Raw genomic sequence first — 22,222 nt, 5'->3', positions numbered from 1 at the left:
CTCTCACTTTTTTCTGCGATGTGTGATTGGCTGAGTGACATAAACGTGAGGTCACTGATGGGGTTTTCTCAAAGTGACCCCACACACCCCAGAGAGACATGAAATGATGACGCAAACCAAGATTATTAGCAGAACGGGAATCAATGCTAATGTAGTTTATCAGTGTGAAGAATTCTACAAACATACAGACTCATCACTGTTGATGGTAATTTTTAAACTAAAAAAGAATAAATACGAAGTACTTCTTAGTTGAATAAAAACCACATGTTCATGTGTTTGAACGAACCACGAATCATTTTTACTTGTCAATCCAAAAATAAAACTAACTAACGGAGAAAATAGATCATAAACACTATAAAACAAAAAAGATGTTCTTTAAAATAAGAATATGTTCAGATATGTTATCGTTAAAAAAATCTATGAAAAGAAAGAAACAAGTTGTTTTTTAACTCGATCGTTTGTATCTTAGAATGTGATGTCATATCAAAGCAAAGATAAATAAATAAACGTCTGTTTAAAATGTTCTTATGTACAAATATATTTAAGTTTTATGAGTTTAATTTATTTGAATGGATTCATTCAAACAGGAAGCATCAAACATGGAGAGTCAAACATCCAGTTCTGTAGACTTGGTGAGTCTGACATGTATTTTGACGTCAGTCTTTCTTTGGATAAAATACTTCATGTTTATTTGTTGATGAACTGTTTTGGTTTCTTTTTCTTAGAAACCAGGAGACCTCGTTGAAATTCATAGATCTGGTTATAATCACTGGGGCGTGTACGTTGGAGAAAAATCTGTTGTTCATGTTACTGCACCAGGTGAGTGTTTTTCAGGTAAAAGGTCACATTCACACGTTCATAATCATATGTGATCATGCCAACAATGTACTTAGCTATGCTACATATGTACAGTTATGCACCTTCATTAAAAAATTGCTTTTATTATATGTATACGAATGTAAAGAAAATACCTTGTAACTTTTATTAATATTTGTATTAGTAGAAGAATATTGTTTAATGTTTACTTTTTAACATAAAAAAAGAAGAGACAGTTAATAACCATCAGGTTATTAGGTCTGGGAATGAGGCGGACACAAATGTGGACTGGAATCACAAATCAACGGGCAAAAAGTGAAGATTAAACACTCGTGGGACACTCACTTTTGTCGTAGAGTGATAACATTTCTACAAGTGTGCGCGATAGCCTGTAGAGGGCGGAAGCATGCATGAAGTACAATCAATGTTTATAAACTTATATACTATAAATAAGTGTCTTTCTTTTCCCACAGATGGGATTTCAAGTTCAGGCAGTGGGATGTTCTCGAGCAGTAACTCCATTGTGATGTCAGTGATCGGTATCTGTGGAGCTGTGGTGAAGAAACAGAAGCTGGATGTTGTCGCAGGAGAGGACAAGTGGAACATCGGCAACCACTTGGATAAGAAGTATCCGCCTCGACCTGCTCAGGTCATCGTGAAGGAAGCCCTTGAGTTTGTGGACCGGATTGTGCTCTATATAATTACTTTACAAAACTGTGAGCACTTTGCCAACAACCTACGCTATGGCTTGAAAATATCAGGACAGGTAAGACATGTGGTCACGTCTCGTCATTCTTCTATCTTGATTTATTTGATTTCTTTTCGTCTGCAGGTAGATGCCATGACACGCTAAGCCACTACGTCATTTAGTGGGCAATGTTTGTTTTGGGATACAAATTAACTGAAGACGAAACCACCACCACTATGAAAAAAATAGATTAAACTTCCGATTGTACCTGAATGCACCACTGAGCATGTTTTACACATAAAATAGTGAAGCGAATACATTTCAGTGACACTTTCTAAACCACTGATGGCCTTTCATTGTTTGGTGTAAACATGTCAATCAAACATAGAAATGTGATTTTATACTTTTTAGAAATAGGCGTAAAAGACGACGGGCTTCAAAATTATGATTGTTTTTGAAACCAAATAATCTTCTGATGATCAAGAATTTCTCTGTGCAGTTTCTGTTCTCATTTTCTGGCATTTAAAAAAAATAAAATTCTCAGAACGAAAAAAACTGTAGTCTATTTCTGTCAGCCTCATGACTGAGAAAAAAAGCGTATAAGGAGTAACATCAATTCCAGTAGTTCAAAAGCGAGTCCACTGGACTGTGTTCTAGGAGACGTTACTTAGGAGCCAGTACATATCCTGCAACGACAAGCGACAATCAGTTTGACAGACTCACCCCTGAAAAAAAGACATGTGATTTGTTTTGTGATATTAAGGGAGAATTAATTGGCATAATTTCATTATTTATATTTTTTCCTTTTTTTCATATACAAATACAAACATTTTGCGTTTAAAGGTATTATCTCAAATGATCACAAATAGTCAAATATTTAATCAGATCTTATCAAATAAAGTTTTCATTCAAAATCTTTATGAGACAAAACTAACCTCCACTCAGGCATGACTCAGGTCAACATGCTTGTTCAATAAAAGACTGGATTGTTTTGATTATTAAAGCAGCTACGGAAAACACACCTGGATCACATTTATATTAATAAACACATAAAGATAATAATACCTGGGAATTATATCCTTGATGTTGTTCTTGAAGTTTTTTGTCCACAACAACACAAGTTAAGTGGGTGTTTCTGTTCTTGTTTCCAGGATAAAAACAAACAAATAACAGACAACATTAAAAGACTGGAGTCTTTTTTTTAATATAATAATATTTCAATTCCACAGCACTACCATAAGTTAATGATTTCAGGAGTTGATGTTTGGACTTTCGTTCTTTCTCAGACAAGTCAAGAAAAGATATTGATAACGTGTTTCACTTTCCGTCCGGATCAGCATCGAAGCAGAGGTGAGTGTCGTCTTTAGAGGACTCGGGTTGGATTTATCGACTGAGATGAAATATAACGTGGTTGATGATAGTTTGATCTAATTCATTTGATGTTAAACGCAAAGTTAGTGAGCAAAAATAACAATTGAAGAATGAACTTCTACTGATTTTTAATTTGCAATCCAAAAATGGCACTTATGGAAAATATAGACCAGAAAATTGATTTAAAAAAAAAAAAATCAATAATAAGGAAATTAAACAACTTATTTTTCAACTTCAACAGGATTTGTTTATTTTAGAATGTGAAGGTCAAATTGAAAACAAATGAAAATAAATAAGCAGAGGCTCAAAATGCTCTTTTAAATATATGTTAATTCATTTTATTCTTGGATAGTAAACAAACAAAGGCAGTTTGTATTCACGTTATGAGAGATAATTTGTGTATCTATTCAGTCAGACGGACATATGAGCGTCAAGGATGGAGAATAAAACGTCCAGTATTGCTGACTTGGTGAGTGAATGTTTCTGTGTTGCTGAACTGTTTCGGTTTCATTTTCCTAGAAACCAGGAGACCTCATTGAAGTCTTTAGAACCTTTTACCAACACTGGGGTGTGTACGCAGGGGACGGCTTTGTTGTTTATCTTGTTCCACCATGCGAGTCTTTTTTTTTGAGCTTGTCACATCTACACATTTATAACCAAGTTATTATGACAACACATTCTATTGATATTATTTATTTATTTTACTATTATTATATGGTACTGTTATAAAAATGAAACAGCTTGACTGTTAAAAAAAAAAAAAAAGTTATTAATTCTTCTTTGTCGATGAATCGGACGGCACCTGCATCAACTACAGTGATGTCACGGTCAAGAACTTTTATTCAGTTCCTCTCATCGCCTGTTTCAAGGAGCGACCAACTGCACCGGGTTGGACCCCTGCGATGCCTATCATCTTGTATGGATTCGAGAGGGGGGTATTCAAAACCCTCTCAGGACAGTATGAGGATCTGGTAGAGCCCTTCGGCCTCACCAATTTTCAAGTCCAATGACGTTCTTGGGGACATGCTAAACATGTATTCGTCTCCAGTCCAAGCAGGAACACATACACCAAGTCCAGACTGTTCTGCGACGCCTGCTAGAGAAATCCCTGTTCCTCAAGGTGGAGAAGTGACAGTTCCACAAGGCCAATGTTTCCTATCCAGGGTACTTCATCGACCAGGACCACGTGGAGATTGATCCTGACAGCCAGTCCATGACTCCTGTGAGCCTCCGCAAAGTTTCCTTGACTTCACCCATTTCTACTGAAGGTTCATTTAGGGCTAGAGCGTGGTGGCTGCACCCCTAACCGCCCTCGCCTCCTCCAAAGTACCCGTTGGAAGGACCACAGCCGCTGAAGAGTTGGTCCAAATCCTGAAGGGGCAGTTGATGGATGCATCCGATATGGGGGTGGGGCTGTCGCTCTCACAAACTGCACCCCTGCATCTTCCTCTCCCAATATATGAAGCCAGCCTGTCATGGGAGGAGTGACGCGATTGGTTGGAGGGATTTTTTTTCCCCTTCCTGGTTTGGACCAACCTTGACAACCTGGGGTACATCCACTCTGGCAGAAGACTGAACTCTCGCCAGGTCAGTTGGGCCCCTCTTCTGCGCCTCAATACCGACCAGGCTCCTGCCACTTCAAACTCAACAAAAAAAGGTTGGGGAGGAGAAGAACCGTTCCAGTCCAGACAGCATCCTGTTGGCCACCCTTGGAAGGTGGAGAATCGGGTAAAGGCTGCTTTGGAGGATCGGCCAGGGCCCAGCCCTTGTCCCCAAGACCACCTGTCCCCTGAGAGGTTTAGTTCTGAGGTCCTGCAGTTGACCCACTGTTCCCACACTCACCTGCAACCCTGGAATTCAGTGAACCAAGGAGGCTCTCCAAAGGCTGTCCTGGTGAGCCACACTGGATAGGGACACCTGAGACTATTTTAATGCATAGTCTGTGACCAGAACAAGGCTCCACGACAGGCCCCCGTCGGGCCTATCCACGCCCTATCGACTCTACCGTGACCTACGTCTCACTAGACTTTGACGTGGGGCTGATGCTGTCCGGAGTTCATGCCACCCTTCCTGACTCTTGTGGACCGGATTAGCAAGATCAAATACTTTGTACCCCTTTTCTAAACTCTGGTGTTCTGAAACTACTGACGTCTTCTCTTCTAGCTGAGGTTCCCGGAGCAGGCAGCGCCAGTCTGATGTCAGTGACCTGTACCCGGGCAGTGGTGAAGTTAGAGAAGCTGGAGGATGTCGTCTTGGATAACGTATAAAGTATAAGTATAAGTATAAAGTATAAACCCCAACCTGCTGATGTAATCATGGCGTGATTTAATAGCGTTTCCTCCTTAATCTGCCTAACTTTAGGAATGACTTCATCTGGAAGACAAAACCACCTGGAAATAATGAAATGGATGCAACTTCCATTTGTACCTGAACATGTTTTGCACATAAAATAGTGAAGCAAAGACATTTTTGTGGACACTTTTCTAAACCACTGTGTAAGGGTTTAGCTCTTGTTTGTTGTAGTTGTTTTCTTTGAACACCAGAGGGTGCCAAAGTAGGTTTGGAAGCCTGTGACTTTTCTTTCTTATTGTTTGTCCACTGCTTTATTAGCCATCCTGTGTAATTAACCACACCTGTTTATTTGTGTCTGCTTATTGTATTTGTGTATTTAAGCCTCTCTGTTCATTTCTTTGCCTTGTCTTTGAGTTGGATCCCTGTAGTTTTCTTCGACCAATGCAAGTCCGTGATTTTGATTATTTGTGAACTTGGATTTCCTTTTTGTGCTGCCTTTTAAACAGAATTTTTTTCTTTTGGACCTTCTTTCTCTGTGCTCAGAATTTATTTATTTTTGTTAATAAAGTTTCTTAAATATACCTGATTGTTGGATCAGCTAAATTGGCACAAAAATCCAGTGGCTCGGGTTCAATTCCCGACACACTGATCCTTTGTTTTGTTTTATATACACATGTCAATCAAATGTAAAGCAAACAAAGAAATGCACGTAAATATGTAATTTTGAATAAAATTGCAATAGAATAATCCACTTACTCTCCAAGATGCAGTAAGTCCCTCATCATGACCATCATGTTTTGAACTTATTACTTCATAAAGTTATTAACGTAAGTTAAGGCTTAACTAGTCAGAATGGAGAGCAGATCACTTTAATAATATGTTGAAAAAAGATTTTTCAAGTCGTGTAACCCCGTTTCCTCTACCTATAAATTCAACTTAAATTCTAATCAACGTTTTTTCTTTTTTTTTCAACGATGCTTCTTCTTCCCGGGACACGATAGTGTCGTCTTCACTTAATACAACAACGAACAACAACTGACCATGCAATACCCCAAAAAACGATCATCAGCTTATGAAAGCACTATTGAAATATATCTAAATTTGTGACAGAACCAGAGACTTACTTTATTCGTCCAGGCAACCAAAACTAATATAAAATATATATGTACTCTTTCCTAACCAAAAATATAAACTTAAAAAATCTATGTAAGAAATAAGATCTTTCTCACCTGATTCATGAAGTAAGGTATAGTGGCGCGCCTGGTTGCCTGGAGAACAATCAGCTCAGAGTTTGTCTCGGAATCGAAAAGGCCTTCAGACCACCAGACCACGCCAAGGGTCACGGCAGCAAGTTGTGGGGATTTTGTGTTCCGGTGAACCGACCCCTCCCCAGCCTCGTACGTGGTGATGGAAAATGAAGGACAGACACATGGATGAGTTTAAGAAAAAATCTTGTTTAGTGAATTACGCAGAAGCCGGAGACAAACTTACGTGAACACGGGCGCTAGCAAGCAGAGAGATCTATCGCAGACGTCTTCGAATGCCAGAACGCAAAGATCTCACAAAATGGTGGATCTTTTATAGTAGAATATTCAGGTTAACGGCTCAAGTCAATTGTGAATGTAGGATTGGTCAGTAACTGTAAACACTTGATTCTAAGATGGCCGCCGCACATGGTCGTCGTTCTCAAACAGGTGTCCACAGACTTGCTGGGAATCTGGGATTGTTTAATCTTTCTAAGTGTGTGAAAAGCTTTTTGTGACCTGGGCCTGTGAGTTGTTGCAGTGAATGCAATGCAATGCAAGACAATGATTATTTAGTATGAATTAAATATGAAATATTATCAGTTAATCAAGCAACTATTGTTATTTGAAATGTGTGTCAAATCTAGATGATTGATTACAGTAAAGTTGTCATATCCTGACATACAACACCCAGGTTTCTCAGGCTCAGTTTGTCAGACTCAACCCTGGAACCTTATCATCAGGCGCTTACCATCATTACTAGTTACTTACAGGTTAGAAGACATTTTGGATCCTTGATTCATAATAGTTGATGATGTTTTCCTGTCATTTAATGTACAAAATACATGTGATTAATACATTTGTTTTGGGATATTAAGGGAGAATTAATTTAATTATTTATTATATTTTCCCCTTTTTTATATACAAATATAAAATCATTTTGCTTTTTAAGGTATTATCTCAAATGATCACAAAGATTTCAGTCCAATATTTAATCAGATCTTATCAAATTTTAAATATAATAATATTTCACTTTTATATCAATACCATGAGCTAATGATCCAGGAGTTGATGTAATCAGAATGAAACACATCCCTGGATCACACTTTCGTTCTTTCTCCGACAAGTCAATAAAAGATGTTGATAACGTTTCACTTTCCGTCCGGATCAGCATCCAAGCAGAGGTGAGTTTCGTCTTCAGAGGACTCGGGTTGGATTTATCGGCTGTGATGAAATATAACGTGGTTGATGATAGTTTGATGTAATTCATTTGATGTTAAATGCAAAGTTACTCAGCAAAAAATAACAATTGAAGAATGAATTTTTAATTTGCAATCCAAAAATGGTACTTATGGAAAATATAGACCAGAAAAACGAAAACATATTTTGATTGATTTAAAAAACAAAATCAATAATATGAAAATTAAAAACTATTTTTCAATTTCAGCAGGATTTTTTATTTTATAATGTGAAGGTCATATCCGGTAATCGCTGTTTTTGTAAAGTTGTTAACGATGAGCTTCAGCAGGTAAACAACCCGGAGTGAGTATAAATACTACATGATTCTGGAGACGTACATCTGTATTTTGTCTCTTTAATAAAGTTAACCAAGATAATAAACTGCGGTCACCGTTGGCCGTTTGGAGATTTTAGAAAAAGTCTCCCGTTTTTTAATTTCGGATTTACATACTTTTGATTCCTCAAGTTTTTCTGCGAGTTCCACAATCCAAATTATAAAATCAATGCAATATCCAATTTTATTGCTGTATTTTAATGAAAATGTCCCGTGTTTGTTTTTTTCAAAACCTGCTGCACATTGAAAAAAGAAAAACGTCCCGCTTTTCGTTTTTAGGATTTTCGTTTCGAAATTAAAAATACAATGAACGGTACACAGACCATATAGCAGAGGCTCAAACAAATATATTTTTGTTTATTTTATTCTTGAATAGTTAACAATCAAAGGCAGTTTGTATTCACGTTATGAGAGTTAATTAATAATTAATTTCTGTATCTATTCAGTCAGACGGGCATATGAGCGTCAAGGATGGGGAATGAAACGTCCAGTATTGCTGACTTGGTGAGTCTGACATAAACACATTGGAATGTTTCTGTGTTGCTGAACTGTTTCGGTTTCATTTTCCTAGAAACCAGGAGACCTCATTGAAATTCATAGACCTGGTTATAATCACTGGGGCGTGTACGTTGGACACGGCTTTATTGTTCATATTACTGCACCAGGTGAGTGTTTTTCAGGTAACAGAACATTCACACGTTCATAATCATATGTGATCATGACAACAATGTACTTAGCTATGCTACATATGTACAGTTATGCACCTTCATTAAAAAATAGCTTTTATTATATGTATACGAATGTAAATAAAATACTTTTGTAACTTTTATTTATATTTGTATTAGTTAAAGAATATTGTTTAATGTTTACTTTTTAACGTAAAAAAAAGAAGAGACAGTTAATAATATTGAAGATGGAACCAAGAGGTTGTCGACTGGAAATTAGTGAACCCAGACCAGGTCAACGGGATGATAGATTTTATCAACTGTAGGTCGAAGCCCAGCAGGTAATTCACAAAGCAATCCGTACAAGCTCACAGCATCATCATCATCATCATCATCAGATTCTTACAGGATTCACATTGACTTTATACAGGGCACAGTGGGGTGTGTGTAACGTCTCCATTGGCTGGAGAAACCTCTAGGATGATGTCAGTGATCTTGCACCAATAACCCTTTACGCCACAACATATCCACCCGTTGTTAGTTTCAACTAACACTACTGATAATGTTTTTATTGGTCTTAGATTATGTATATGTTATATGACCGAGAGTAACTGTCTGTAGGTTGTAACCTTAAATGTGTGTATACCCCGTAGGAATGTTAGTACCGTCGCAGGAAAGTTTAGTAGGACACTTTCGGAAGTGCCAAAGACAAAAAGTTAATTCTGTGATGTATGACTGAACAAGCAAATGATTAGCAGTTAGCTCATACTTTAGCATATTCAATTTAAACATAATTTGTAATAGTTTTTCGAACACTTATGATATAACACTCGAATGAACACTTGAAATTCAATAGAATAGCTGCAGGCACATATAATACAAGGAATAATGAACATAAACATGAATATTCAAAAACACAGGAACATATACTTGTCATTTCATGGTTCAATTAATGCCAAATCAATATCAGTTTCATAATGTCAACAATTTCAGGAATACTTTCATAATGTCACAATGTCATAGCGGGTGTATACTCCACCCTTTTTTTTTTTTCGAATACAAACACATAGTATCAACAATAACGATTATATTCACTCATCATCGTCTTCATCTCCGGCATGGCCATTATCCTCCATGTAATCGGGGATGGGATACAAGTCTGGCATTGTCACCATAACTTGAGAAAGTTGTTCAGTCGTCATCATTTGCAACATCCCCGCGTGTCGAGGATGTCGAGGATGTCCCACCCAGGACCAATAGCCCTTTACGCCACAACAATAACCAGCAGGTTATTAGGTCTGGGAATGAGGCGGACCCAAATGTGGACTGGAATCACCAATCAACGGGCAAAAAGTGAAGTTTAAACACACGTGGGACTCTTGTTTCTTTTGTCGTAGTTGTAACATTTGTGTGTGCGATAGCCTGTAGAGGGCGGAAGCATGCATGAAGTAGAATCAATGTTTATACAATTCTTCACTTTATATTCATTTTTAAAAAGTAGTAAAGTAGTTAAGGCATGCAAAGACTATCTTCAGAACTCTGTTAACGCACATCTTGTTTTGCGATGAGCAGTGCTGTCTACACAGGTGTGATTGCTGAAAGAAAACATTCATGGTTGTTGCAGCAACAGGCGCCGAGGTTCTAAACAAACTCAAACAAGCAGAACAAAACAGGAAGTGTGTCACAATAAAACAACAAGACATGACACCTTCAAGTCGATGCTAATTCTTAAATGCTTAAAGCTTATTTTCCTGTTGGTACATAAAGTTGTTTTGTGTTTTGAACTGGTTGAAGCTAACAACACTTTACGCGTTGAACTCTTGGTATGATGTCACATGATCATTAATTACATTAAACAAAAAAATGTATAAAAAGCACAGACGTCAGCGAAGAATGAAACATAAATAAATCTCTCTTTTCCTCCAGATGGGATTTCAAGTTCAGGCAGTGGGATGTTCTCGAGCAGTAACTGTGGAACTGTGGTGAAGAAAGAGAAGCTGGATGTTGTCGCAGGAAAGGATAGCTGGAACATCGGCAACTACTTGGATAAGAATTATCCGCCTCGACCTGCTGATGTCATCGTGAAGGAGGCCCTTGAGCTTGTGGGCCAGACGTTTAACTATGAAATTACTACACAAAACTGCGAGCACTTTTCCAACTTCCTACGCTATGGAAAGAAAAAATCAGGACAGGTAAGACATGTGGTCACGTCTCGTAATTTTTCTATCTTGATTTATTTGATTTATTTTCGTCTGCAGGTAGATACCGCGATGACCACGATGACCGGGGTGGTTGTTGCAGGAGGAATCATTGCGGGTTTGGCACCCATTGCTTTTGGTTCCCGATCATCTGAAAACAAAACCACCACCACTATAAAAAAAAAAAGATGAAACTTCCGATTGTACCTGAATGCACCACTGAGCATGTTTTGCACCTAAAATAGTGAAGCGAATACATTTCAGTGACACTTTCTAAACCACTGATGGCCTTTCATTGTTTGGTGTAAACATGTCAATCAAACATAGAAATGTGATTTTATACTTTTTTGAAATAGGCGTAAAAGACAACGGGCTTCAAAATCATGATTGTTTTTCCAACCAAATAAACTTCTGATGATCAAGACATTCTCGGTGCAGTTTCTGTTCTCATTTTTTGGCATTCAAAAAAACTAATAAAATACTCAAAACACAAAAAATGTAGTCTTTTTCTGTCAGCCTTGTGACCATTTGTGAAAAAAAGCGTATAAGAAGTAACATCAATTCCAGTAGTTCAAAAGCGAGTCAACTGGACTGTGTTCTAGGAGACGTTTCACTTCTCATCCGAGAGGTTTGGCTACTTTAGGAGCCAGTACATGGAGGAGAAACGAGAGACTAATCAATGTTTCATTCTTAGCTGACGTCAGTGCTTTTTAAAATCTTTTTTTCATTAAAGAGTCATTTAAGTGTTATTGAAGACATGACTGCTATTGGAAGTACAGTTTCCCGCTGTATCTCCCGCTTGTTGTTTCGACCTCAAAGAGAACCAGAAGGAAAACTGTTAAAATAACTTGTGTTTATTCTAACAACAGAAGAAGGTTATGGCACAGAATTCTGGGTCAGCGACTGTTACCCGAGGAACTCTCAGATACATCCTACCAACTGACGACAGAATCACAGAAACAGTCATTTCTTATACAGTTGAGCTTGGGCGAGGACGCTTCGGATTGGCTCCATGGACCCGGACCTCGTTGTGGGTTGGTTCACGTCAGGAGACTGGAGCGTTCGGTTCCTCTTCACAGCACTGATGTTTCCTGTTCTTTCACTCGTCAGCCTTTCACACTTTTAATTCTCACTTCACACTTACATCATGGCCTGGTACTTTCTATGCACTCGGGGTTAAATTCAGGTTAGATTTCTTACCAGGTTAGATTATACTCTGTGGATCGTTCTGTTTATTCTTTATTGGTTAATACATTGTATATTTTATCTATATTTGCCTTGGTGAGTCTGACATCAACACATTGGAATGTTTCTGTGTTGCTGAACTGTTTCAGTTTCGTTTTCTTAGAAACCAGGAGACCTCATTGAAATTCATAGATCACACAGAAAGGTCACACGTTCATAATCATAACCTATCAGTGTGTTTCACGTTAAAGACTCCTGATTCGAGATTGTTTTGACTTTCCGTTTTTTTGGCTCTGGTACGTTTTCTCGCCTTTCTGCCTGCCTGTGCATCTGACCTGTTTTTTGGATCTGTTCCTGTTTGTGGTTTCCTGGACTGCTTCTGACGATCCCTCTGCCTGCTCCTATAAATAAAACTGTCAAGTTTCACTTGCTGTTGCGTCTCAGGACTGAGCGGAGGTGAGTGTCGTCTCTCTTTAGAATTACAAATGTTTTTGTATCATTTTAGTATCATTTGACATCATTTCTTGAAACCCAAAATGTTTTTTTGTTTTTTTAAACTTTAGAATATGTCTTCACTACTTAATATGGTGTCACCAGGACATAAGCTATAATTACTACCAACTAATCATTATCACACACAAAGACAATCATACCTAAAGATGGCAGTTCTCTCTCATTTTTTTCTGCGATGTGTGATTGGCTGAGTGACATAAACGTGAGGTCACTGATGGGGTTTTCTCAAAGTGACCCCACACACCCCAGAGAGACATGAAATGATGACGCAAACCAAGATTATTAGCAGAACGGGAATCAATGCTAATGTAGTTTATCAGTGTGAAGAATTCTACAAACATACAGACTCATCACTGTTGATGGTTATTTTTGAACTAAAAAAGAATAAATACGAAGTACTTCTTAGTTGAATAAAAACCACATGTTCATGTGTTTGAACGAACCACGAATCATTTTTACTTGTCAATCCAAAAATAAAACTAACTAACGGAGAAAATAGATCACAAACACAATAAAACAAAAAATATGTTTTTTAAAGTATGAATATGTTCAGATATGTTATCGTTAAAAAAATCGATGAAAAGAAATAAACAAGTTGTTTTTTATCTCGATCGTTTGTATCTTAGAATGTGATGTCATATCAAAGCAAAGATAAAAAAACAAACGTGTGTTTAAAATGTTCTAATGTACAAATATATTTAAGTTTTATGAGTTTAATTCATTTGAATGGATTCATTCAAACAGGAAGCATCAAACATGGAGAGTCAAACATCCAGTTCTGTAGACTTGGTGAGTCTGACATGTATTTTGACGTCAGTCTTTCTTTGGATAAAATACTTCATGTTTATTTGTTGATGAACTGTTTTGGTTTCTTTTTCTTAGAAACCAGGAGACCTCGTTGAAATTCATAGACCTGGTTATAAACACTGGGGCGTGTACGTTGGAGACAAATCTGTTGTTCATGTTACTGCACCAGGTGAGTGTTTTTCAGGTAAAGGGTCACATTCACACGTTCACAATCATATGTGATCATGACAACAATGTACTTAGCTATGCTACATATGTACAGTTATGCACCTCCATTAAAAAAAATGTTTTATATGTATACAAATGTAAATGAAATACTTTTGTAACTTTTATTAATATTTGTATTAGTAGAAGAATATTGTTTAATGTTTCCGTTTTAACACAAAAACAAAAAGAGACAGTTAATAACCAGCAGGTTATAAGGTCTGGGAATGAGGCGGACCCAAATGTGGACTGGAATCACAAATCAACGGGCAAAAAAGTAAAGTTTAAACACATGTGGGACTCTTGTTTTTTTTGTCGTAGTGGTAACATTTCTACAAGTGTGTGCGATAGCCTGTAGAGGGCGTAAGCATGCATGAAGTAGAATCAATGTTTATACACTTATATACTATAATGTTAGGGGTTTTTGTGTTCCGATGAACTGACCCCTCCCCAGCCTCGTACGTGGTGGTGGAATGAAGGACAGACACATTGATGAGTTTAAGAAAAATGCTCGTTTAGTGAAATGCTAAAAGTGCCTTTTCTTTCCTCCAGATGGGATTTCAAGTGCAGGCAGTGCCAGTAGGAAGTCAGTGACCGGTAACTTTGAAGCTGTGGTGAAGAAACAGAAGCTGGATGTTGTCGCAGGAAAGGACAAGTGGAACATTGGCAACTACTTGGATAAGAAGTATCCGCCTCGACCTGCTCAGGACATCGTGAAGGATTCGCTTGAGTCCGTGGGCCAGACGCTGCCCTATCAAATTACTAGACAAAACTGTGAGCACTTTTCCAACAACATGCGCTATGGCAAGAAAGAATCAGGACAGGTAAGACATGTGGTCACGTCTCGTCATTCTTCTAACTTGATTTATTTGATTTCTTTTCGTCTGCAGGTAGATGCCGCGAAGACCAGTGCTGAAGGATTCTTGCGCAACGTTGGAAACGAATTAGATTTTGCTTAAAGAGCTAAAGACAAAACCACCACCACTAAAAAATAATTTGAAATGGGCATAAAAGACGATGAGCTTCAATATCCTGATTGTTTTTCCAACCAAATAATCTTCTGATGATCAAGAATTTCTCGGTGCAGTTTCTGTTCTCATTTTTTGGCATTTAAAAAAACCAAATAAAATACTCAAAACACAAAAAACTGTAGACTTTTTTTCTGTCAGCCTCACGGCCATTTGTGGAAAAAAAGCGTATAAGAAGTAAAATCAATTCCAGTAGTTGAAAAGCGAGTCAACTGGACTGTGTTCTAGGAGACGTTTCACTTCTCATCCGAGAGGTTTGGCTGCTTTAGGAGCCAGTACATGGAGGAGAAACGAGAGACTAATCAATGTTTCATTCTTAGCTGACGTCAGTGCTTTTTAAAAACTTTTTTTCATTAAAGAGTCATTTAAGTGTTATTGAAGACATGACTGCTATTGGAAGTACAGTTTCCCGATGTATCTCCCGCGCGTTCGTTGTTTCGACCTCAAAGAGAACCAGAAGGCAAACTTTTAAAAGAACTTGTGTTTATTCTAACAACAGAAGGAGATTATGACACAGAATTCTGGGTCAGCGACTGTTACCCGAGGAACTCTCAGATACATCCTACCAACTGACGACAGAATCACAGAAACAGTCATTTCTTATACAGTCGAGCTTGGGCGAGGACGCTTCGGATTGGCTCCATGGACCCGGACCTTGTTGTGGGTTGGTTCACGTCAGGTTGCAGGGCAGATTAGGGTGTTTGACCAAGACATGGACAGTCATCAGACCAGTTCTGCGGTTGGAGACTGGAGCGTTCAGTTCCTCTTCACAGCAAAGATGTTTCCTGTTCTTTCACTCGTCAGCCTTTCACGCGTTTAATTCTCACTTTACACTTACATCATGACCTGGTACTTTCTATGGACTCGGGGTTAAATTCAGGTTAGATTTCTTACCAGGTTAGATTGTGGATTATTTGGTTTATTCTTTATTGGTTAATACATTGTATATTTTATCTATATTCTATACTGCAAACAAATGAATTCGCATATTTCGGTTCAAACATAAAGTATTTAAAATAAAGATTAAGATTGCGTGCAACCTGAAAGAGAGAGAGAAGAAGGGGTTTGGAGTAGGACTCGTCGAACTGGACAACGTTTCAGTCCAAACCAACTTTGTTTCACTTGCTGTTGCGTCTCAGGACTGAGCGGAGGTGAGTGTCGTCTCGCTTTAGAATGAAAAATGTTTTTGTATCATTTTAGTAGCATTTGACATCATTTCTTGAAACACAAATGTTTTTTTTCGTTTTTTTAACCTACTTAATATGGTTTCACCAGGACATAAGCTATAATTAATACCAACTAATCATTATCACACACAAAGACAATCATACCTAAAGATGGCAGTTCTCTCTCACTTTTTTCTGCGATGTGTGATTGGCTGAGTGACATAAACGTGAGGTCACTGATGGGGTTTTCTCAAAGTGACCCCACACACCCCAGAGAGACATGAAATGATGACGCAAACCAAGATTATTAGCAGAACGGGAATCAATGCTAATGTAGTTTATCAGTGTGAAGAATTCTACAAACATACAGACTCATCACTGTTGATGGTTATTTTTAAACTAAAAAAGAATAAATACGAAGTACTTCTTAGTTGAATAAAAACCACATGTTCATGTGTTTGAACGAACCACGAATCATTTTTACTTGTCAATCCAAAAATAAAACTAACTAACGGAGAAAATAGATCATAAACACTATAAAACAAAAAAGATGTTCTTTAAAGTAAGAATATGTTCAGATATGTTATCGTTAAAAAAATCTATGAAAGAAACAAGTTGTTTTTTAACTCGATCGTTTGTATCTTAGAATGTGATGTCATATCAAAGCAAAGATAAATAAACAAACGTCTGTTTAAAATGTTCTTATGTACAAATATATTTAAGTTTTATGAGTTAAATGTGTTTGTATGGATTCATTCAAACAGGAAGCATCAAACATGGAGAGTCAAACATCCAGTTCTGTAGACTTGGTGAGTCTGACATGTATTTTGACGTCAGTCTTTCTTTGGATAAAATACTTCATGTTTATTTGTTGATGAACTGTTTCGGTTTCTTTTTCTTAGAAACCAGGAGACCTCGTTGAAATTCATAGACCTGGTTATAATCACTGGGGCGTGTACGTTGGGGACAAATCTGTTGTTCATGTTACTGCACCAGGTGAGTGTTTTTCAGGTAAAAGAACATTCACACGTTCATAATCATATGTGATCATGACAACAATGCTATGATAAAGCTATGCTACATATGTACAGTTATGCACCTCCATTAAAAAATTGCTTTTATTATATGTATACGAATGTAAATAAAATACTTTTGTAACTTTTATTAATATTTGTATTAGTAGAAGAATATTGTTTAATGTTTACTTTTTAACATAAAAAAAGAAGAGACAGTTAATAACCAGCAGGTTATTAGGTCTGGGAATGAGGCGGACCCAAATGTGGACTGGAATCACAAATCAACGGGCAAAAAGTGAAGATTAAACACTCGTGGGACTCTTGTTTCTTTTGTCGTAGAGTGATAACATTTCTACAAGTGTGCGCGATAGCCTGTAGAGGGCGGAAGCATGCATGAAGTAGAATCAATGTTTATAAACTTATATACTATAAATAAGTGTCTTTCTTTTCCTCCAGATGGGATTTCAAGTTCAGGCAGTGGGATGTTCTCGAGCAGTAACTCCATTGTGATGTCAGTGATCTGTATCTGTGGAGCTGTGGTGAAGAAACAGAAGCTGGATGTTGTCGCAGGAAAGGACAAGTGGAACATCGGCAACCACTTGGATGAGAAGTATCCGCCTCGACCTGCTCAGGTCATCGTGAAGGAAGCCCTTGAGTTTGTGGACCGGATGGTGCTCTATATAATTACTTTACAAAACTGTGAGCACTTTGCCAACAACCTACGCTATGGCTTGAAAATATCAGGACAGGTAAGACATGTGGTCACGTCTCGTCATTCTTCTATCTTGATTTATTTGATTTCTTTTCGTCTGCAGGTAGATGCCATGACACGTTAAGCCACTACGTCATTTAGTGGGCAATGTTAGTTTTGGGATACAAATTAACTGAAGACGAAACCACCACCACTATGAAAAAAATAGATGAAACTTCCGATTGTACCTGAATGCACCACTGAGCATGTTTTACACATAAAATAGTTCAGCGAATACATTTCAGTGACACTTTCTAAACAACTGATGGCCTTTCATTGTTTGGTGTAAACATGTCAATCAAACATAGAAATGTGATTTTATACTTTTTAGAAATAGGCGTAAAAGACGACAGGGTTCAAAATCATGATTGTTTTTCCAACCAAATAATCTTCTGATGATCGAGACATTTTCAGTGCAGTTTCTGTTCTCATTTTCTGACATTAAAAAAAAAAACAAATAAAATACTCAAAACACAAAAAACTGAAGTCTTTTTCTGTCAGCCTCATGACCATTTGAGAAAAAAAGCGTTTAAGAAGTAACATCAATTCCAGTAGTTCAAAAGCGAGTCAACTGGACTGTGTTCTAGGAGACGTTTCACTTCTCATCCGAGAGGTTTGGCTGCTTTAGGAGCCAGTACATGGAGGAGAAACGAGAGACTAATCAATGTTTCATTCTTAGCTGACGTCAGTGCTTTTAAAAACTTTTTTTCATTAAAGAGTCATTTAAGTGTTATTGAAGACATGACTGCTATTGGAAGTACAGTTTCCCGATGCATCTCCCGCTCGTTCGTTGTTTCGACTTCAAAGAGAACCAAAAGGCAAACTGTTTGTCACAGTTCGAAAAGTCTTGAGACCCAGGTGCGGAAGTAAAACAAAGTTCCAAGGGGTAATCCAACAGGGTTTAATAAAACAAGTAGAAATCCAAAACGTAGCCCAGAACGGGTGTCAATAAACAAAAGTGGATCCACAAAAAGGGGGATCAGGATCACAGGCAAAATCCAGGACGCAGGCAGGGGCGCAGCTGGCCGATAACTCGATCAGGAGACGCAAAACTCTGGCGGATTCTTCTGGGACGAGCTGCTCCTTAAGACCGGGAAGAAACCGCCCACCAATCAGCCGCAGATCATGCGCACCTGCCTGCGCCTGTCACAGAAAAAAATCAAAACAAAGGCATCACGTGGTCAAAACATGACAGTACCCCCCCCTCTACATAGCGCCACCTGGCGCTCTACCTGGTCTTTCTGGGTGTTCTCGATAGAAGTCCTTCAGTAGAGAAGGGTCAAGGATTAGGGACCGGGAGATCCAAGAGCGCTCCTCCGGACCGTAACCCTCCCAGTCCACCAGGTATTGGTACCCCCGACCTCTGCGTCGAATGTCCAGGATCTTATTGACCCTATAAGCTGGGTGGTCGTCAATAACGAGCGGCGGTGGTGGAGGCTCGGTTGGAGGACACAGTGGACTGGAGGCGACCGGTTTCAGAAGGGAGACGTGGAAGGTAGGATGGACCTTGAGCGACGGGGGAAGCTTGAGGCGCATGGCAGTGGGACTGATGATCCTCTCAATTACAAACGGCCCTACGAAAATGGGGGCCAGCTTTCGTGACTCAACTGGAAGGGGGAGGTCCCGAGTGGAAAGCCAGACCCTCTGGCCAGGTGAATAATCCGGAGCGGGTACACGGTGCTTGTCCGCGAGACGTCGATTACGGGCGGCGGTGCGGGACAAGGCAGCCCTGGTGTGGTACCAGACTGACCGACAACGTCGTATGTGGGCACGGACGAAGGGAACCGCTGCTTCACTCTCCTGAGAGGGGAAGAGAGGTGGTTGAAAACCATAGGCGGCCATGAAGGGTGACATCCCCGTGGCTGATGATGTCAGAGAATTGTGAGCATACTCCACCCAGGGGATACAGAACGGGTGTCAATAAACAAAGTGGATCCACAAAAAGGGGGATCAGGATCACAGGCAAAATCCAGGACGCAGGCAGGGGCGCAGCTGGCCGATAACTCGATCAGGAGACGCAAAACTCTGGCGGATTCTTCTGGGACGAGCTGCTCCTTAAGACCGGGAAGAAACCGCCCACCATCAGCCACAGATCATGCGCACCTGCCTGCGCCTGTCACAGAACAAAATCAAAACAAAGGCATCACGTGGTCAAAACATGACACTGTTAAAAGAACTTGTGTTTATTCTAACAACAGAAGGAGATTAAGGCACAGAATTCTGGGTCAGCGACTGTTACCCGAGGAACTCTCAGATACATCCTACCAACTGACGACAGAATCACAGAAACAGTCATTTCTTATACAGTCGAGCTTGGGCGAGGAGGCTTCGGATTGGCTCCATGGACCCGGACCTTGTTGTGGGTTGGTTCACGTCAGGTTGCAGGGCAGATTAGGGTGTTTGACCAAGACATGGACTGTCATCAGACCAGTTCTGCGGTTGGAGACTGGAGCGTTCAGTTCCTCTTCACAGCAAAGATGTTTCCTGTTCTTTCACTCGTCAGCCTTTCACACGTTTAATTCTCACTTTACACTTACATCATGGCCTGGTACTTTCTATGCACTCAGGGTTAAATTCAGGTTAGATTTCTTACCAGGTTAGATTGTGGATTATTCGGTTTATTCTTTATTGGTTAATACATTGTATATTTTATCTATATTCTATACTGCAAACAAATGAATTCGCATATTTCGGTTCAAACATAAAGTATTTAAAATAAAGATTAAGATTGCGCGCAATCTGAAAGAGAGAGAGAGAAGGGGTTTGGAGTAGGACTCGTCGAACTGGACAACGTTTCAGTCCAAACCAACTTTGTTTCACTTGCTGTTGTGTCTCAGGTCTGAGCGGAGGTGAGTGTCGTCTCGCTTTAGAATGAAAAATGTTTTTGTATCATTTTAGTAGCATTTGAATATATCATTTCTTGAAACACAATTGTTTTTTTCGTTTTTTTAACCTACTTAATATGGTTTCACCAGGACATAAGCTATAATTAATACCAACTAATCATTATCACACACAAAGACAATCATACCTAAAGATGGCAGTTCTCTCTCACTTTTTTCTGCAATGTGTGATTGGCTGAGTGACATAAACGTGAGGTCACTGATGGGGTTTTCTCAAAGTGACCCCACACACCCCAGAGAGACATGAAATGATGACGCAAACCAAGATTATTAGCAGAACGGGAATCAATGCTAATGTAGATTATCAGTGTGAATAATTCTACAAACATACAGACTCATCACTGTTGATGGTTATTTTTAAACTAAAAAAGAATAAATACGAAGTACTTCTTAGTTTAATAAAAAACACATGTTCATGTGTTTGAACGAACCACAAATCATTTTTACTTGTCAATCCAAAAATAAAACTAACTAACGGAGAAAATAGATCATAAACACTATAAAACAAAAAAGATGTTCTTTAAAATAAGAATATGTTCAGATATGTTATCGTTAAAAAAATCGATGAAAAGAAAGAAAGAAGTTGTTTTTTAACTCGATCGTTTGTATCTTAGAATGTGATGTCATATCAAAGCAAAGATAAATAAACAAACGTCTGTTTAAAATGTTCTTATGTACAAATATATTTAAGTTTTATGAGTTAAATTTTTTTGTATGGATTCATTCAAACAGGAAGCATCAAACATGGAGAGTCAAACATCCAGTTCTGTAGACTTGGTGAGTCTGACATGTATTTTGACGTCAGTCTTTCTTTGGATAAAATACTTCATGTTTATTTGTTGATGAACTGTTTCGGTTTCTTTTTCTTAGAAACCAGGAGACCTCGTTGAAATCCATAGATCTGGTTATAATCACTTTGGTGTGTACGTTGGACGCGGCTTTATTGTTCATGTTACTGCACCAGGTGAGTGTTTTTCAGGTAAAAGGTCACATTCACACGTTCATAATCATATGTGATCATGACAACAATGTACTTAGCTATGCTACATATGTACAGTTATGCACCTTCATTAAAAAATTGCTTTTATTATATGTATACGAATGTAAATAAAATACTTTTGTAACTTTTATTAATATTTGTATTAGTAGAAGAATATTGTTTAATGTTTACTTTTTAACATTAAAAAAAGAAGAGACAGTTAATAACCATCAGGTTATTAGGTCTGGGAATGAGGCGGACCCAAATGCGGACTGGAATCACAAATCAACGTGTAAAAGGTGAAGTTTAAACACACGTGGGACTCTTGTTTCTTTTGTCTTAGTGGTAACTTTTCTACAAGTGTGCGCGATAGCCTGTAGAGGGCGGAAGCATGCATGAAGTGGAATCAATGTACACTTATGATCTTCCGCTTCCGGTGAGCCTTTGATCGGCTGCTTGAACGTAAGCTCCTGCAATAATTGCCAAAAACAGTCGTTTTAACGACTACTTCTCCGGATATTATGCTCATATCACTAAAGATATGTCTCAAGCATCTCGAATCTATGATCGTGATGGTCTTTTCAACATCAGAGAGTCGATGGAGGATTATAACCGCGACCGTTACCAACGTCCGGTGAATATGTTTCCGGCTCCTCTTCTCATCGACTCGGACTCTGTGGAATATCGTTTGATCTCTCGGGTACCGGGCGATTTCCACAAGCGTTCGAGTCGGTCTGGAGTTCAGGTCAGGATGAGATGTGCAGTCGCGATCGCTCGGAACAACTCTGACGTCATTGGACGTCATCGATGTTTGATCGACATT

General features: G+C 38.6%; 3 protein-coding genes and 1 long non-coding RNA gene across 5 annotated transcripts; 3 read left to right on the top strand and 1 right to left on the bottom strand.

Moving 5' to 3' along the window:
- Window positions 1-2,831: 2,831 nt before the first annotated feature.
- LOC148072241 (uncharacterized) lies at window positions 2,832-5,704 on the top strand. Its single transcript, XR_015712840.1, has 3 exons — window positions 2,832-2,854; window positions 3,287-3,344; window positions 5,039-5,704. It is a non-coding gene; the product is annotated as an uncharacterized LOC148072241 (long non-coding RNA).
- Window positions 5,705-7,528: 1,824 nt separating this feature from the next.
- LOC148072240 (phospholipase A and acyltransferase 3-like) lies at window positions 7,529-11,265 on the top strand. Of its 2 annotated transcripts, none has more exons than XM_087799180.1 (5): window positions 7,529-7,595; window positions 8,431-8,488; window positions 8,556-8,649; window positions 10,576-10,841; window positions 10,908-11,265. In XM_087799180.1, exons 2-5 carry the CDS (start codon window positions 8,456-8,458, stop codon window positions 11,037-11,039), a joined length of 525 nt encoding a protein of 174 aa, XP_087655306.1. In that variant the 5' UTR covers window positions 7,529-7,595; window positions 8,431-8,455; the 3' UTR covers window positions 11,040-11,265. The 2 variants fall into 2 exon arrangements, with proteins under 2 accessions (XP_087655306.1, XP_087655307.1); XM_087799181.1 differs by lacking the exon at window positions 7,529-7,595 and adding an exon at window positions 7,913-7,953.
- A 985-nt stretch (window positions 11,266-12,250) lies between these two features.
- On the top strand, window positions 12,251-14,703 carry LOC148072239 (phospholipase A and acyltransferase 3-like). Its single transcript, XM_087799036.1, has 5 exons — window positions 12,251-12,488; window positions 13,290-13,334; window positions 13,428-13,521; window positions 14,109-14,380; window positions 14,447-14,703. Exons 2-5 carry the CDS (start codon window positions 13,302-13,304, stop codon window positions 14,513-14,515), a joined length of 468 nt encoding a protein of 155 aa, XP_087655162.1. The 5' UTR covers window positions 12,251-12,488; window positions 13,290-13,301; the 3' UTR covers window positions 14,516-14,703.
- Window positions 14,704-18,263: 3,560 nt separating this feature from the next.
- Window positions 18,264-19,552, bottom strand: LOC148072238 (uncharacterized). The gene has a single exon (XM_087799364.1). It carries the CDS (start codon window positions 19,369-19,371, stop codon window positions 18,724-18,726), a length of 648 nt encoding a protein of 215 aa, XP_087655490.1. The 5' UTR covers window positions 19,372-19,552; the 3' UTR covers window positions 18,264-18,723.
- Window positions 19,553-22,222: the final 2,670 nt, after the last annotated feature.

Source organism: Callionymus lyra, chromosome 9 (genome assembly GCF_982586985.1).
Source record: "Callionymus lyra chromosome 9, fCalLyr1.hap1.1, whole genome shotgun sequence".
Lineage (NCBI taxonomy): Eukaryota > Metazoa > Chordata > Actinopteri > Syngnathiformes > Callionymidae > Callionymus > Callionymus lyra.
This window is presented reverse-complemented; position numbering and strand designations above follow the sequence as displayed.